Here is an 18,235-nt window from a genome sequence, read left to right as displayed (position 1 = left end):
ATAAAACCAGGGGTCTAAAGGAGTTAAGAGTGACCCATGTGACCGTGACCATGACAACGAGTAACCAGAAATGTTGATTTACCCTTAGACATAAGCGTAAAAGAATGGTAAAAGTATATTATTTACTTTCTAACAACACTTACCATAAGGATTCTTAGCGAGAATAAAGCCATCGGTCTCCAAAGGCTCAGATTCTCCCTCTTTATTGACGGCGCGAACCCTGAACTTGTATTTGTGGTTCGGTGTCAGTCCCTTGACCTGGAACTGTGTGGGCTCAGGCCCGCATTCGCCGCATGGTACCCAGTTTCCAGTGTCCTATAAAAAAAAAAACTTAAATGTACAATCTTATAAGCAGACTTACTAGGGATCTTATTTTTCTGGATTTTACTGGATCTACGTCCTATGCTTTCAAGTTTCAATTTCCCTGTAACGGGCAAACTTCGATTTTATATGAACCCTATAACAATGATTTTAAACTTCATTTCAAAATGACAGGGTTCAATTTTCCGTAATAACTGATACTCGTCTGACCGTTAAAGGGTTAAGATGCATCATTGATATTTTATCCAGTTAGCCAAGTAAATTGCAAACACAACGGTAGGTTAATCTCGCGTCTCTATCGAGCATGTAGGTATATTTAAGTAAGTGCAATAGGGACAAAACTTTATGTTCGATAAAATTGGTATAGTGTTGTCTTCAAGAAAAGGAATAAAATAATAAATTGATGATCATGAAATAATGCCGCTAGGCGTGTTACAAACATGCAAATTTGTAAGGAGTCTCTAAATCGTGTTATCCTAGTCAGTTCAATGAAAAAACGTAATTTAAACCTAACATACCATATCCATCTTCTCAAGCGTGTAGCCGGTGATATCTGAGCCCTGCCAATCGTCGGGTTTCTTCCATTTGACTGTCGCCTTCTCGGCACGGACATCTTCCACTTCGATAGGACCATTCGGCCTGTTCGGTTTGTCTGAAATAATATAGTTTTTATATTAGAGCAGGTTTTTAAAAGACAAAATAAACAATAGTCACATCAATTAAAAAGGTAATTTTTACATTACATAAGTAACTGTTGTACTCGTATTTTATTTAACTATTTTAACTCCAACTGTTTGAGAGTGACTTCCACTTATACATATAACAGTTTACAGGCCTGAGATCTCTTCAAATTAAAATACGAGTACCTAATATTATAGAGTTCGATAAAAATGGCCACCATTGTAGTAAACCACACACATTGCATCCCTTTTGGTACCTTATTGGTTTGATTTTGTTTGTTTCATGTTTGATCATATAGTATGTCAAGCTATTTCCGTAAGTAGAAAAAAACGGCAAATTAAAAAAAAATTGGCGTGAAGGGTTATTATCGCATAGAAAATTTGAATCATTTTTCTACTGACAAAGTTGTATCGCCTATTAGCCTCTATCAAAACTAATGAAAACTTCCTAAGACAAAAAATAAAGACTCAAAACACAATGGAACGGGAGACCTTTTTATAGACCTCTGGGCGGCTAGAAATTAAATACTTATATAACATCTTACCTAGCACAACAACGTCAGCAATACTCTCGCAAGTGCCCGAGGAGTTGGTGAGCACCAGCTTGTACTTTCCACTATCAGGCCTGGTGGTCTTCCTGACATTGAGGACCGTATTTTTCTCGTACTTGTCGATGGTGATGCGATCACCATCGTCTTTGATTTCCTAGAATTAGAACATGAGATTATATGTTGTTTGTGGGTGAGGAATTGCGTCTGATTTGAAGACATGAGAGATGTTGATAAAAAGATTATATTTTTGAGTGATTACTGATTAGTTACTGCTTCTAACCTGTGTTTTAGATGTCTCCTTCTCTATCGCTGGAATATGTAAAAGCGATAGAGAGGCAGATTTCGATGGTGGCAGTAGGTCCTCAAAGGCTTTGGCACTTTTGTAAAAGTCAGTATAGTCGCCAATTTTTGGAATAAGACAGGTAATGAGTAGACTTCGGGATGCAAGTGGTAAAAACGGGAATGAATACTTGAGTGCGATGAACTGTGTGAAGTAGACGTAGATAGGTAAGAAGAATGGAAAGGAGTCCAACGATAAAATTGTTGACCATTCAGACACAATTCCTTAACTTAATATATGTTTAGTGAACATAAATATTTTCGGTGTTAAAGTGTGTGTTATATTTGACAATATCAGACTACTCATTGTCCCATTGTCAAAGTCAATAGTGTTATTACATTTATGATGGATGTACAAACTTATTTGAGACGTGGTAATAAAAATAATCTGGAATAAAGTGGAAGTCTCCTCAAATAAATTTGCAATGCAATTTAAAATCCTAATAGTCGTGATTTAAATAGTTTACTTGTTCAAGAAGTAAATAGTGCTGCTATAAGTGCTATAATGTTTGAGAATGTTTATGAAGACGTTATGGTAATAAAAGTAATACGCTAGGTACAGTCCTAGTATATCGATGAAAATTTGTATTTTTTCTAGAAAACAATAGTGTGTTACGACATTTAAAGCGATAATAGGACATAAACAAGCTGGTACATTGTTTTTTTACAACAAGTGCGTTTAGTCGCGTTCTTCGCGATTTTAATGATATGAATCGTTTAGTTATTTTTGATAGCATCCAAGGCATCATATTCAATACATGTAGTTGAATATCAAAATCATCAATATAACTAAACGATACAGTTCAGTAAAGTGTCCAGGATTTGTGTATCTGTCTGTATTTAGTGTTAGCCACATTGTGTGTAAAGTAAATTAATGTTAAGTAAGTGTTTTAGGACATATAAAATGAGAACATCCAGTTTTTCACCCATCTAACCTTCTCCGTGTACGCCTTGCCACGTTTCTTTGTGGGAACAAATAAACATGTTAATTAAATTGATCTTTAATGAAATAACTTTCTTTAATACCATTTTTTTATGAAAAGTGTTGTTTATGTAAGTACCTAAAGTAGGTAGGTAGGTAAGAGATTTTTTGAGAATTTATAATCAACCTCATCCATTTTGGTGGGCAAAACCCTTATCCATATATCCATCACATTGATCGTAGGTTGATTTGATTAAATATCTATTTGTGTTCCGTCAAAGGGAGTTACCCTGGCTTTAAAGATATCCCCAAACTTTATCTTTGATTTCAATATTAGAATCTGTATCAGCGATTCTTAATGCTTCAAAAATTGAGTCAATCTGTTTGTAATCAAAGTATTTCATCATTAACAGTAAAAGTACTAAAAGGGATAGTTACCTCTTCACCCTGCATCCATTTGACCTCTGGTTCAGGTTCACCGCCGTACTTGATATCAAAGGTGATGACCTGTCCCTTCTTGATGATCATGTTCTGGAGACCCTCTCCGATGATGTATGGCTTGACTGTAAACAAGATGTATGTTAAAGTCTCAAAATAAAGGAATAAACCCACTAATATTATAAAAGAAAAGTAGGGAAGGTAATGACAGTAAAGACATTTTTAATATGATACGATTACAGAAGAATATATCTGGTTTTGGGTATAAGTTGAATAGATCTCACAAAACTGAAAAAGTGTGACAAAGATCCAGAAGTCCTTTTCTGCTGAATTTCTTACTCTGAGACCAAATTTGCGCTTTGCTAGTTCTTGTCAATGATGTGGGTGGGGCTAGTATTAAGGACTAAATAAAGTTACCCTAGTAAAATAATCAGTTTTATTTATAATTTGGTTAGATAGATAAACCGCCTTAAATAAAGTCCATGCATCGACAAATCGTTCAAAATCATCATTTGCCAAAAATATTCAAAAGGGGAACTCACCAAATCTGCACTTCGCGACAATCGGTTTAGTGGTGTCGCTAGGCTCGCCAGGGCCCGCCTTGTTGATAGCGCGCACCCTGAACTCGTAGGTACCGCCTTCCTTCAGACCGTCTTGCGTGGCTGACAGGCAGTCGCCGGGCACTTCCTTCCCCTTTACCCAGTCCTTGCCGAACTTCTCCTAAACATTCATAATACATTATTAGGTTTTTCGCATTAAAATCACGAGAGAAGCGTAGTATTTCTAAAGATTCCCTAAAAAACATTAGAAAGTTTTGGTTTTAAAACATCACAAAAAAATGGATGTCGTGATCCTATCCCATCCCATATCCTCGGAAGACAGATGGAAGACTAATTAGAATCTTTTTGCATTTTTTAAAATTAAGAGATAAACAGAAGAGATAGACATTCGGTTGTGATTTTACCTTGTACTCGATGACGTAGCCAGTGATTGGCGCACCGCCATCGTTGTCAGGCTTCTGCCATTTAAGGTCTGCGTGGTCTTTGTCCCAGTCCGTAAGCTCCACATTCTTGGGCTTCGATGGTTCGTCTAAAATAGACAAATAGATTTAATAACGGGAAAAATATATGAAACCAGGAGAAGCTTAGTAAGGAATTGCTTGATTGCTAGCCAGCAGATCGCAGAAATCATCAGAAAGAATAAGTAAAGAGATGTGATATTGCGAGAACAGCAGGCGTAATATTACAACTCTTATTTGAAAAATTTAACAGTTTAATAGGTGTATGCAGATGTATTCAAGTGCATTTCGTAGTTCGATTGCAGGTTGTGCATTTTGAACGGACCGAACAAGAAGAAAAAATATTAAAGCAGTTTATTATAAGATTCTTACCCCACGGGTCCTTCGCCAGAACTGGTTTGCCAAACATTCCCGGCTCCGAAGAGCCGATCTTGTTGACAGCGCGGATCCTGAACTTGTATGTCTTCTTCGCAACGAGATCCTCAACCTTAAACTTGGTTGGCTGGCCGGCGGGCACTTCGCCCACGTTGTCCCAGCCAGCTTTGAGAGACAGGTCCTGAGAGAAAATAATACAAGTTTAATAAATATTTTATAATCAAATACCATTCTCATTAGAGTAAGAAAACTAATGGTTATGATTATCAAAAAATAAACCTATACCTATACTAAAATAATTGATTTCATGGTAGCTCTATGTATATATAAATCTGAACATCTTTTACATATCTGCAACTTCTTAGAAAAATCTTAGGATTCTACAAAAACTAGGACTGTATTATCCCAAAAACTATTCTTGAATTTATCCAAAAGAAAGCAAAATATTTGTAAATATTAATAGTTGGTATTTTGGTTCAAAACAATTGAAAAAGCGCTGACCTGTCGTTCAATAACGTATTTGACGAGTGGCGAACCACCATCGTCTTGCGGCGTCTTCCAGTTAACCACACAAGATGTCTGGAACACCTCAGCAACCTCCACATCCTGAGGAGGCGTCGGCACGCTCTGCATGGTAATGTTAACATCCTTGGCGTCTTCGCCCTGGGCGTTCGACATCTTAATTTGGTATTTGCCAGATAAGTCCCTCTGTGGTTTCTTGATCTTGAAGAGGACCTTCTCTTGTTCGACCACTACCTCAACTTCCTTAACGGGCAGCGCTTTACCATCCTTCCACAGTTTAGCCTCGATAGGCGATACTCGGGTGCCGGTAACTGTAAACAACAACAACGAGTTAGGATCCAGTAATTATACAGTAAGTAGATCATATTTTTGAAGAACTAGTCATTTTCATATCTATGACATTATAAGAATTAGCTTTAATTCTAAAGTGCCAACAGAATGTTTTCTTACCACTCGAAAGGTGAAATTGAAGCATAAAGTTCACGGTTAAACTCACTTATTTAGCACCATTTTTCATACAAAATCGTTACCAACCAAAGTGACAGTACTCACTTTTATAAGGCACCTCGATGACGAAAGGCTGTCCCGCAGGCCCGAAGAACTCCTCCGGGCAGTCGATGGTCGGCTTTGACTCTCCCTTCTTCACAGTCAGTTTGCAAGACGAGCTGAGCTTGCCCGACTCGCAGAGGATCTCGCCGTCATCTTCCATCTCCAGTTTGTTGAAGATCAACTGGTGTTTACCGCCGCCCAGGTTCTTGATTTCGATTCTGTGAAGAATACGGAATTAGGTATCTTGGAATTATATTGCAATTATTTATTCGCATAGGTAAGGGATAAATAGCCTCTTTGGCGCCCAATAGCGGTAATGATTCTAGTTACCAAAAAAAGAACGTTGTCGCGTTAATGGTTAAAGTAGGTATTTTCCTGAAGTATGCTCCTGAGATTTGTTCCAAAAATGAGTTTTATAGATACCAATATTATAATAGATCCACATTTCTTGGCTCTTGTGATCTTCAGTCTTTTTAGTTTTTACTACTGTATCAGACACTTATGTTCGTGATCGTGTTGCATTTATATTCAAATCAATATTCTAAATATACAATGACTCTAGTAAAAGAGCCATAAACTTCTGGAGAAGGAAGCTTTTGAGGTGTATAGACATTAAAAAAATGGGAACGAGTTTTTGCTATTACTAATTTAATACCAATGATCAGATAAATCTTCTTACCTCTCGTTGGGCACAATGGGCTGTCCATTGAAAGACCATACGGCCTCGGCGGTCTGATCCTGGAGCTCCACCTCCAGAACCACCTTGTCCCTCTCAATTGCTTCGGTGTCCTTCAACTTCTTGTTGAAGCGATTCGAGTCTGAAATTCAAAAACATAAAGATAATTACCTCTTTATGCAATCCTTTGATAATGTATTAATATGTCACTAATTAATGTCAAGCAGTGCAATTTTTAGTTTATGTGACATATTTTTGGATAGTACATTCATCATTAGATATCTTTGAGAGAACTATTAAACAGAGCAAGGCCAAGTACTATTATAATCATTTACTATTAAAATCTATTTATACAAAAAAGAACGTTTAAAAAAAAAAAAAACTTAAAAGTTAGCTATCTTCTCTTCATTTTCTGTTGTAAAAGGCAAAGCAAGAGCTGCCAAAAATAGTATTGCTCTTTCGAAACAGCAAAGGAAGAGAAGACAGCGATCTTTTAAGTGGCTAAAGTTTAAATTTAGAATCAGTAGCAATAGATTATTCTTTATCAGTAATTATCAGACAACATAACAGGAAAATGTGTTTATAATATACGAATAAATATAGACCGTTCAGCTTTATAAGTAATAACGAATGTGCCTACCCATTGCTCAGCTCTCTAATAATACTTTCTGTAATTATTTCATTTAAACTCGTTATATAGCATTATTCGCTACTAGATATTTCAGATTATCAATCTCTCCTCCACGGCACAGACATAGAGCCTGGTATGGAGGTCAGTAAAACCTGTTTTTTATATTTTTAAATTGACGATCAGCTCAGCTCGCAACTGGCCTCGGCGTTGCTGGTATATTTGTAGTTGCCGGCGTCCGTGACCTCAGCATCCTAGTCCCTGTTATAAAGTTAAAGTTAATAGTATAAATTACTCACAATTGACGATCAGCTCGCACTGGGTCTCGTCGGCGTTGCTGGTACATTTGTAGTTGCCGGCGTCCGTGACCTTGGCGTCCTTGATCACCACCTTGCGTTTGCGCCCTTCCTTCACCACGGTGACGCGCTTGTCCGTCTGCAGCGGCTCGTCGTTCTTGAACCTGATCGTTTATATTAATTAGAAAAAAATTCCAGTCTTACTGCTGACGTGAAGTCAATATATTTATTAGCTATGTACTTACTATTCAGATTTTGTTATGAGTGATTGCCAAGACTGTAGGGAAGCATTGGATAAATTTGGAAATAAAGTCTTTTCAGTTTATAACAGATTTTATATCATCCGTATTCCGTACATGATAAGATATTCTTGTTTATGTCATACAACCTGTACACGTTGTATAGGTCATACTGAGCAACTTTTACTATGGGACCAACCCCAAAATCGCAAAAAAATAGACTCTCATACATTTTGGCTGGCTGATATTGATATCTTGTATGGGAGGGTTAATTTTTTTTATCGCGATTTCGGGGTTGGTCTCAGAGTAAAAGTTGCTCAGTATTATCTATACAACGTGTACCCACCCCACTTTCAGTGGCTGTTGTCACACGTTGTATTGTTATGTTAAATGAGAGGGTGATTATACTTACCATTGTACTTCACCACCAGCATCGTCTAGTTCACAAAGCAGTGTGATGGTGTCCTTTTCAATGGCCTGCTGTGACTTCAGCACCTTAGTGAATTTGTAAGGATACTCTGTAATAGAAGGTCAGTAATTTTAGTTTTATGCTACATTTAAGATACCTGACAGTAGAAATTTTATTTTGGTTTCATACTGACCTACAATCTTCACTTCACATTCAGTCTTGTCTGGCTGCTTTTCAATTTTGCAGGTGTATTTGCCTGCGTCTTCGAACTTAGAGCTCTTTATGGTAAGCCTGCACACGCCAGACAAGTCTTTGGAGATCTGGTAGTCTTCGCCATCTTCCAACTTCTTGTCTCCCTTCCACCAGGAGACGATGGCGAGACTGTTAGAGACAGTACACTCGAGTGTGGTCTCGTGCGCCGTGTAGCCACTGACGCTCTTCTTCAGATTCTTGGTGAAGGAATATGTCGGGTCTGGTTCCTCAACTTGGAGGAACGCAGTGCAGGTGATGCCACCAACTTCAATCGTTATTTTACCCGTGTCCTCCACTTTAGGAGTCATGATGATCAGTTTATACGAGTCCTGCTCGTTGGTCATCTTATATTTGGAGCCAGGGAACAGTTCCTATTTCAAACAAAATTATTACGATTAGAAAAATTTAATAACCTAGAATTTTTGGAATATTTAAGTTACTACAATATAATACTTACATCTTTACGGAAGAACCACTTCGGCTTAGCATTAGGCTTGGAGAAGATAGCTTCGAACACCACCTTCTTATCCTTGCCCTCCTTCGCGAATTGATCGACGAGGGGCTTCAAGAACGATTCTTGTTTCTGGAAAATAACCCCGAATACAATTAATAGAGAAACCACAGCAACATTGGAAACGGTGCAGTTACAAAGAAAAACGGTGCTATTCATACACGATGCAATAAGTGCTGACCATCAAGAAATTCTCAGTCGCACATCTCCTAACTGGCACTCAAATGGCGCAGTAACTCAAATGCAAGTAAAGTCAATAAAACATTTGAAACCATTTTCCGTTACTGAGGCGTTAGAATCTTCAGCCATTCTTTCGTCGTCATTCACATAGTTTTAAAACTCCATGCTATTGTACAAAATTTTGATTCCCATTTTTCTTATAAAATATGTGCTATAGTGAACGTTCTTGTAGATATTAAAAACCTAGTAAAAGAAGAATTTAAAAATGTACAAAAATGATGAATTTTTAAGCTATTTGCCGTAAATGCCATTTCCATTTAAATATGGATAAAATTTCGAATGAATGCATCATTTTTGGAAATTAACCTAGTACATCGATCACTGTGCATATTTATATCGAACATCCTGTGCATGTGCTGCTAGAATATTGACGAAGGAGTGCGCAAGAGTTCATCAGAGGAAGATAGAAGTAGACACTCCTATAGTGGTGCTTTCTAGAGACTGTCTAAAGTATTCGTCGTGTCCAGGGTAGTCATCAAATTTCCCTTACACTAATATGGAGTTTATTGCTTGGTCTTCAAATTGAAATTAATATTAGATCGGCCTAAAAATGTTTCTAGTTCTGTTATCAGAAATAGAAAGTCTTTTAGAAGCTGACCATTAAAAATAAAAATAAAAATACAGTTGAATTTGGGTATAAAAAAAGCAATGGTAAAAATCTCATATTAATGCAAGGATCTGACAAGTCCTGGAGCGAAACGTAGTTGGTGACACATATGGTGCACGACAGCTAGATTCTGTGAAACAACAAGATGCATGTGTCGTCTACATCGACGGTATTTCGGTGTCAAACCTCGTCTCTTTTGAACGAGTGCAGCACCGGCCAGTCGGGGATCAGTTCCGCCAGTGACGGTCTTCTATTATGGGATCTCTATAAAATATCCAGTGTCCTTAGTAACTTACTTTATCTATACCCTTTAATCTAAACTACAATATGACACCATACACTGTAAAAAGGGAATATCAAATCCGAGATTTTGCTACGGGTTTCCTAGTAAAAAACCCACATTATCCATTATTAGGTAAATGTGTTAATAAAAATCGTGTACTAAATTATACAACAAATGATACTTCTTGAACAGTTTGTAATTAACACATAAAATTACTGAAAACCCAACATCTGCAAACACCGGATGCATCAGCTGTAATTAATAATGAAAGTGAAAGTAAAGATATAAATTTTAATAGTAATGACGTGACAGAAGCTCCTCAATCCGACGTCAAAGATAAACCTGTAAATATAACTGACGACAATCCCACAGTTGTGACAATAACAAAATTCATTCCACTTACAAATCTCCATAAAGTAAAAGTCAAAACGTGAAGTGGTGATACAAAAACCTTGTGCAAGTTATTTTAAAATCAAGTTTATGCATTGTTTATTTAGATCGCTCACAAGAGACAGTCTTCAACCTTCAATTTAAAATTGGCGCTAGACTAAATTTAAAGTGACAACTAGATTTATAAATAATTTGATACGTAAATGGCTATGTTGATAAATGCCACATACTAAACCCGATTAGTGGTCAATATAATAATAAAAAATAATAAAAAAAATTGAAGACTATAACTTGGACGACAATTTTAGTTTAGTAAATTTATCAATCATGTTTAATTCATTCATTTAAAAGAGCTTTTCCAGCCTTTTGAAATTTAATATCCCAGCAAATGCTATAATTAATTATAATATTGATATGTCATAATTTAGTGTGGAGTGTGGTAATGTTGTATGTGTGTGAATCTGTTTATTTCAAAAACCTGGATAAGGCTCTATAATTTTAAAAATCTTTATTTATTTTTCCTTTTTAGTCGAACCTTTACTTTCACAGCCTCCATCAATTTGGGCCAATCGGGTATCATTTCTTGGAGAGACATACGTCTCCTTATATCAAATATACCCTATAATCATAATATTTAGTTACTAATCGAGTACTGACGAGATGGGAATGATCAAAAGCTGCATTAGTGAAAGCATCATTACTAATGGATGTGGGTTCGTGCGATTTTTAAATATTAGTATGACAATTTTGCTTAGGTAGCTGCTTTTCGGAATTTAAGTAACATACTAACTTTTCCAAATATTTTTCTAATCAACCACCCAGCCATCATTATAAATATGTAACCATTTACGTATGGAAAAGATTGGTATCCACGTAACATTTGGTAAACACTCAGGAAATTGACACTGTCAAAATTGATAAGGACACCAAAGATTATCGCATTTTGATTTAAATTTTTACTCATCAAAACGTAAAGAAGTTTGAAATTCCTGAGGTTGTAACATCGCTGTTCTAGTATGCGATAAGATGGAAAATAAAATTAAAACATATTTTAATGTTAGGAAAATTTTGATTCAGATCTTCAAAATAAATCAACTATCCCGATTTTGCTTCAACTGTTATACCTAGGGTTAATGAGATTACGATCTAAATGCATATTCGTAGTGTCTCGAGAGACTGTAGACATGACAAATGGAATGAATCATGAGAATAAATTCTAGAATACCGATGACCTTAAACCAAGACCAGTTGGAAGAGTTCTTGCGTCTGTCAGCAGGGAATTTATAAATCTCAACACCTTCGGAAATGACGTATATGAAGCCGTCCTCTTCGAAATACCCGGTCTCTAGGCCCTGGGACCAAAGACGATGATGCATACGATGTTTTACAGAGTTAAACACTAGTGTGTTTGTAATTAGGATGATTTGTAACTACTGAAGCCGTTAGATTGCTTGTCTACGCTAATGACGTAATATCTACATGTAACTACAATACAATGAAAGTGTGTGTTTTTTTTATTGGTACGGAAAATAAATTAGAACTGTCATAATAGTACAATTCAGTCCAAAAGTTGGGTTCCACTTTTCCCACATTTTCTTATAATATTTAGACATTTTTCATTCATATAATAAACTATTGATATACTTAAGCTATATTATGATTTATATTATATTCACTAAATAATAGTAAGTTGAATGTTTTAGTCAAGCATAATTTGGATGAAATGCCAATCGAAAGTTAAATAATTTAGAGTAGTTGGAGTGTATTTCAACTTTTGGAATATTATTCAGATCCACGATGTAAAACAGTGTACAAATATGTATGAAAGACATTAAAGTTGTAACTTTTCCTTTCTAAAACTGATGGAGCTGCTATTTAATCATATTTATAGGTAAAAATAGTATTTAGACGATTTACAGAATTTATCTCATACGTTGCTTTTCTATTATTTTACTTTTATTTTATATCACCACTCAAATATTCAATAAATACATAAACTTCTCTTAAATAAATAAAAAAAATATATTTAGTAAAACTATGTACATTGGACGTAAAAAAAATTACCTTTTCAACTTTCTTGAGCGCTGGCACTGGTTTTTCGACCTCCTTGAGGTCACCCCAGTCTGGGTCGCCGTCCGGTTTACCCCATTTGGCGTACTTCCTCTTCTTAAGCATGGCACGGAAGTCCATGCCACTGGCGTCTAAGAACAGTAAACACGTCTCAAACACCCCAAGCTATTTAAGGTATTTAAACTAATTCTACTCTGATGTGATCATAGTTATACACGTTTGAGGGTTGCATAAATATGCACTCATTACACTTCAACAATATTCTAAAACCATCCCTGTCATGAAAAACTTTCTACGTAACACGATACCTTCATGTTTAGAAACGAGTTTGGATTTGTTTGGACTAATCAAAATAAAAAATGTAAGTGTCAGTGCCTGTCAATATGACCATTTACCACTTGCTAAACAAAACCTTTTCTGTGGTACAATATTTTGCTTCTATTTTCTTAAGCAATTACACTAAGATGTTAAACTTACCCGACACATAAAGCTGCATCTCCGCCGAATCTTCTCCATGAATATTGCTGACCACGATCTTGTATTTGCCCTCATCGTTAGGTTTGACCTTGCGCATGCACAGCGTGATGAGCCCATTCTCGTCGGTGACGAACTTGAATCGGCCGCCCTCGATGAGCTCCGTCACGCCCTTGTAGAACTTGAAGGTTGGTGCAGGGTTACCCTCGACTTGCACGGTCAGGTAGCCGGTTTGATCTGTTAGATTCGACAAAATCAGATTGCTGAAGTTCTAAAGATGATTTTTTAAATGCTGGTTGTACTTTATTAACTTCTTATCTTTGTAATGGCAGTGGCAATCAATGATACGGCCCGCCTGATGGTAAGCAGTCACCGTAGCATATGAATGCCTGCAACTCCACAGGTGTTACATGCGCGTCGCGGACCCTCTAAACGCGGGCTTTTTTAGGAAGCCTATACTGTAGACCCTCGGGATAACCTCGGAAGAGAACTCATTCCACAACTGGAGCGTATATATTTGCTAAGATAAATAAGGACAAGTACTTAACAAGGTCCTTACCGCTGTCCGCTACGTTAAATCTATTGTGACTCGCACGGATCTTTTAGAGTAAGTAAATTAAATAAATCCCTATTAGTTGTATAAGTTGATTTAAAGAACCTTGAGTCGATGTTTCGTTTAGTCGAATATTTTTATTTTGCATTTTCTATTTATTATTATATATCAATGTATAATTATCTAAATGTTGACAGGATACGATTTTTTCAAGGGGCTGCAGCTAGAAAGGCTAGGAATAATAGGTAGTACATTATAATATAGTATGAAGTTCTTCAAGTTAAAGTGTCGGAAAGGTGTATGTAGCGTCCCTGTATTTACTTGCCGATTGGACTGGAGCATCCTTATTGCTGTTAAACTCGATTATACTTATATTTTAAACTCTTAAATGTTTACCTTCAACAGCGGAGTAGCTCTCCTGTACGTCCACGATGACCGGTGGCCCCTCATCACCCTTCGGCTTTAGCGGCACCGAGGGTTTATTGATGAGGTCCTCCAACTCCTGGATGGACGGCCGGCGCGTGTCGGCCGACTTTCGCCGCTACATCGACAGATAAGGTCAGTACCTTCTTTTGTTTTTAGTTCACATGGATGTGGGAGTATTGTTAGTTAATCTGTTCTTTTGTTAGGGTCTCTCTATAGGTAACTTAGAAGTTAACTGCCAATAAACTTTTTTTCTTCATTTCGACATTATCAGAGTTATAATCTAGAAACAAACCTGTTGTTGTCAGTAGAAATTCAAGGACCTTCACAAAAGACAGTGTTATTGTAATTTAATCACAATTGAGTATAAATTACTCGACATCATTTTGTCCTTAATACTCATAATGTTAACTTTAGTGACGATGCTTAAGGTCATCGAAATATTATCTTTAGGTTATCATCATAGGTTTCATGATCATAATATTTGCTAATTTAGTAATTCATGTTACATTAGTAACAAAATAATAATAATCCTTATAATTATTTAGATACGGACCAAAACACAATCGTATGATCAACAATATTGTTGATACATTTATATAAATATGATCGTATGCTTCTTCATTTCCTCAGTTTATCAACGACGTAGTTTTTAAATAATTCTCGCTTAGTTGGCCCTAAATTCTCAGTTTGATCGACTTGTTCGATATTCAATCCAATTAGTATAAGATTTCTGATACAATTGTATTGATAATTATAAGTTGTAATTCACTTCGCATCCTAATCCAACCGAAATCTATCATAGCTAACTAATCACGTCGTTACTAATTTACCGTCTTGAAAAATGATATCTGAAAATACGCATTTATTAGTGTTATGACAGTTGCACTGCGTCCAAGCCACCAAGACTGGACTTCCTGACAAATGGGGCACAAGTGTGGACGGTAATAGTTTAACTACTTAGATAATATTACAAGGAATGTAGCGTTGAAAGGAACTGAAGGCCTCTAGCTGGGGCGTTTGAGCGTATTGCGAGATGTGATAACAATTTAATTTTAATAATTAATATTAATCCTTGACGCTTGCAAATAGACGAGTACAAGCGTGGTGCGCTGATATACATCAAATTGATATTCAATTCAATTACTCTCCTATATCTCTTACTGTACTTGTAATATGAGTGAAAAATGATCGATTACCGCTAAAATGAAAAGTTTTAGCTTTATCATATTGTCGCTATACTTACTCAAACTCGTATTTGATATACGTATCTAATATATAGATACGAGGTTGAGTAACTATAGCGACGATATGTTCTAAACAAATTGTATGGTTAATATACATAATGTATAAACCCTACCTTAATGTAGGGGCAACAAGTGACCTTATTGCCCCTGCATAGATATTTAGGCTCGTTGTCCGAAATATGTCAACTGTACTTTCGTTATTGTGCAAAATTGATCGTATAGTAAAAACTATAAGATTACCAGTAGGTAGGTATACAAGTTTAGTTAAAGCTACTGGAGTTAAACAAATTTCGAAATCAACCGTAGGTACAAGTAAATATTGTAACGAAAATATCTGCGTTCATTTGACATCCATGTTTACTTGTTATCTTTGTTGTCAACCGATTAAGATTCCCAACAAATGGTAGTTCTCAGTCACAAGAAGTCGGTGACGGTTTTAAAATAACTCATAAATATACAAACCACTAGCAAAATATCGCAAGTGCCACCATATTTCACAGATTGGAAACATTCCATCTGTTTCTGATTAAGATTTACGTGTATAAATAAATGCAAGAACAACATATTATCTCGAGATCAGACATTGAGTTGTCCAAGATGATAAGATGGCAAGAAACTTTTAGACATAAATGACTCGTCTCAATCATAGATAAGATTTATGAATATATTTTCGTTGTAATTGACGCATTTAATAAACCAGCTGAGAGATATGCAGATAATGAACAAAAACCTCAAAGATAAAATATGACGTTTGGAATGTTTTTATTTTGGAAAGTCTTAGTAATCATAATCTAGGGTGGCCTGTGGGACAACTTTTGTATTTATAAATCACTCATTATAATTGTTGCCTTGTCGTTGTGTTTTAAACTTTTGCCGTCATTGCATGGCAGTTTGCTTTTCTTTTAATTGGCCGTATAAGGATCTGTTTTTTCTGCGTATATATAAAAGTGCAATAATAGTACTAGTATAGCAAAGAATGTAAATACTTGTATAACATGTATTTATCCTTTATTTCACTTATTGTCCTTTATTTCACTTATTGTTGAACGTTAGTATGAAATTAGAAGATAGTATTTTACTGTGTAGGTAGTGAATAAGTTGAAACTAAATGATTTAGAACACCTAAGAAAAAAAATCTTGTATTTGTTTTCTGACAATAGCTTGGTAAAAAGATTGATTATAATAATATTTCGACGACCTTTATTTGTCTCAGAGCGATTTCCAAATTTTCGTATTATTTCAGAACTTTGTTTTGGCTTTTCCTTATCTTAATAAGGGCCATTGGTAAAAAAAAAAAACGTGTTTATCCGAAACGAACATTTTGGGTATGTTTTGTTACCAGGACAGAATATCTTCTGCCTATAATTTTGAACAGATAAAGGCCAAAATAGGCGAGTTCTAAAAAAAGATTGTTGATCAAAAAATTTGGAACAATCGCTTAATTGTTCATGGGAAATTGAAATAGAAAAATGTACTTACCTGATCATCTTTTGGCGGTGCGAGTTTCTTGGCCACCGCTGCCATATTAGTAACAAATAATCACACTATGCCACAAAACAACTAAAAATGTATGCCATAAATAGTTTGATAAAATCACAGTTTATATCACAGCTCCATCATTCATTCATTTTCACTAAAATAAACCTAAAAATAATATTTTTCTACTTTTCCGACCACACTGGAGTCCATCCATTTCTTTTGTATTTAAATGCTGTTACTTTCTTTTTTAATAATCATTTATTTTTTATGTGTTACACCCTGTTTTATATTTAAGTTATTTCGTTTTTGGATTTTTCGAATGGGACAGTTCGTTAGTATCGATCTAAAAATGGGCGCGAATGTCAAAAGACTGAAGTTAGGGTCGCGCAGACTGGCAAAGGGGTCGAGCGAGGCGCGGCGGGGGGCGGAGCATCGGGGACTTCTATTTGTGCATCAGCACAAATCAGCAGACCAATTCAATTAATTATCAGATTAAGGTGAGCTATCCGTGTAGCGTGTTCTTGGTTGTCGTTGCTAATTTATGTGAGAAGTTGTCGTCACCCGTTTCTCGCTGTTTTCGTTTGGAACTTCGTATAGGAAGTTATTCGGAGTCAGCTGTATCTGTCATCGAGTCCTGCGCCGGCGTTTATTATCGATTTTCAGAGACGAGTCGAATTGAACTGATCGGGCCTTGGCAGCCTTTGCGGCTCATAAGCGCGATAAGCGCTATTGACAAGACCGATAGGCGTCATCAGAATGATAGGTGTTGTGGGAAGATCGTCCTTTGTCGCGATAAATTACCGTATTGAAGGGTTGCGCAAAGTAGATTGATTGGCAGGCTGATATAAATATTAGTCAAACGGTTGTCATCGCTGGCAAAGCGCGCGCACTGACCATTCTTGCCGAGGCGACAAATTTGGAGATCATTCAATATTATGCCTAACTACTAGGCCTAAAGACTTATACAAAACAATATTTTAAATGTTTGGTAAGAATTATGGTCAGCAAAGTGATAAGTACCCAGAGTACTTAAATTGAATATTCATTCAATTAATTCATATTAGATTAGGGTCAAGTAATAATAATAAATAAATAAATAAATATTATAGGACATTATTACACAAATTAATAATAAAAAAATTAATAATGAATAGTAAGATTTCAGTAACTGTTGAGCTGAACTATGTTTCAGTAGTAATGTATATCTGCTGTCGCTCTCTTTGCATTAATTTAAGTACCTAATCCATGATCAGCAATCCATCTCTTTTTAAATACCGGACTAATTTAAAAATATATATAATCACCATTGATACTCTGAGTTTTATTTTGTGGCAATTCTGAGCTATGAAAGAGATGTTGTACTTATAACAAACTAATTAAATTGTATTCTCGATATTTTTTAAAATTCAGGGTATTGTAATAGGGATGAACGTCTTTGACTGATTACCGAAGTATAGCCGATTGATAAACATGCCGCCAATCAAAATGCAACATATAAAATTCTTGGAATGCTTCACCCACCTGCTGGGGGCAAGATTAATGAGGAATCAATAGCCAATGGCGTCGAGCGTGCCAACGGCCCACACCGCTCCGTGCGCTCGCGCCGTGCGGCCGGCCCACGCGCAGGTATTCCTGCCATTTCCACCATTGCCTGTCAATCACTATTCATTTCTTTGTTGCTTCTATTCTTGTTGATATCATCATTGTTTGGTCTTATTTAAAATGTGCTAATTTTAGCACTGT

General features: G+C 36.1%; 1 protein-coding gene and 1 long non-coding RNA gene across 4 annotated transcripts in view; one reads left to right on the top strand and one right to left on the bottom strand.

The window, feature by feature from the left end:
* Positions 1 to 18,235, bottom strand: part of LOC133530502 (twitchin) — a 139,203-nt gene that overhangs the window by 82,487 nt on the left and 38,481 nt on the right. The window contains 17 exon segments of the mRNA XM_061868422.1: positions 144 to 315; positions 840 to 973; positions 1,547 to 1,706; positions 3,252 to 3,376; positions 3,794 to 3,971; positions 4,216 to 4,340; positions 4,642 to 4,825; positions 5,146 to 5,477; positions 5,719 to 5,933; positions 6,395 to 6,533; positions 7,319 to 7,479; positions 7,967 to 8,072; positions 8,157 to 8,586; positions 8,673 to 8,798; positions 12,311 to 12,447; positions 12,794 to 13,027; positions 13,740 to 13,884. Coding sequence (XP_061724406.1) covers positions 144 to 315; positions 840 to 973; positions 1,547 to 1,706; positions 3,252 to 3,376; positions 3,794 to 3,971; positions 4,216 to 4,340; positions 4,642 to 4,825; positions 5,146 to 5,477; positions 5,719 to 5,933; positions 6,395 to 6,533; positions 7,319 to 7,479; positions 7,967 to 8,072; positions 8,157 to 8,586; positions 8,673 to 8,798; positions 12,311 to 12,447; positions 12,794 to 13,027; positions 13,740 to 13,884 — 3,103 coding nt within the window.
* The window catches only part of LOC133530503 (uncharacterized), a 68,250-nt gene continuing 63,825 nt past the window's right edge, over positions 13,811 to 18,235 (top strand). Inside the window, exon 1 of one of the 3 annotated variants that reach the window (XR_009801319.1) lies at positions 13,811 to 13,901. This is a non-coding gene — a long non-coding RNA (uncharacterized LOC133530503). Of the gene's footprint in view, positions 13,902 to 17,900; positions 18,119 to 18,235 lie in introns of those variants that run through there. The other 2 variants (XR_009801318.1, XR_009801320.1) reach the window with 2 other exon arrangements.

Source organism: Cydia pomonella, chromosome 23 (genome assembly GCF_033807575.1).
Source record: "Cydia pomonella isolate Wapato2018A chromosome 23, ilCydPomo1, whole genome shotgun sequence".
NCBI lineage: Eukaryota > Metazoa > Arthropoda > Insecta > Lepidoptera > Tortricidae > Cydia > Cydia pomonella.
Note: the sequence above shows the minus strand (reverse complement) of the source record. Positions and strands in the feature narration are given on the sequence as shown.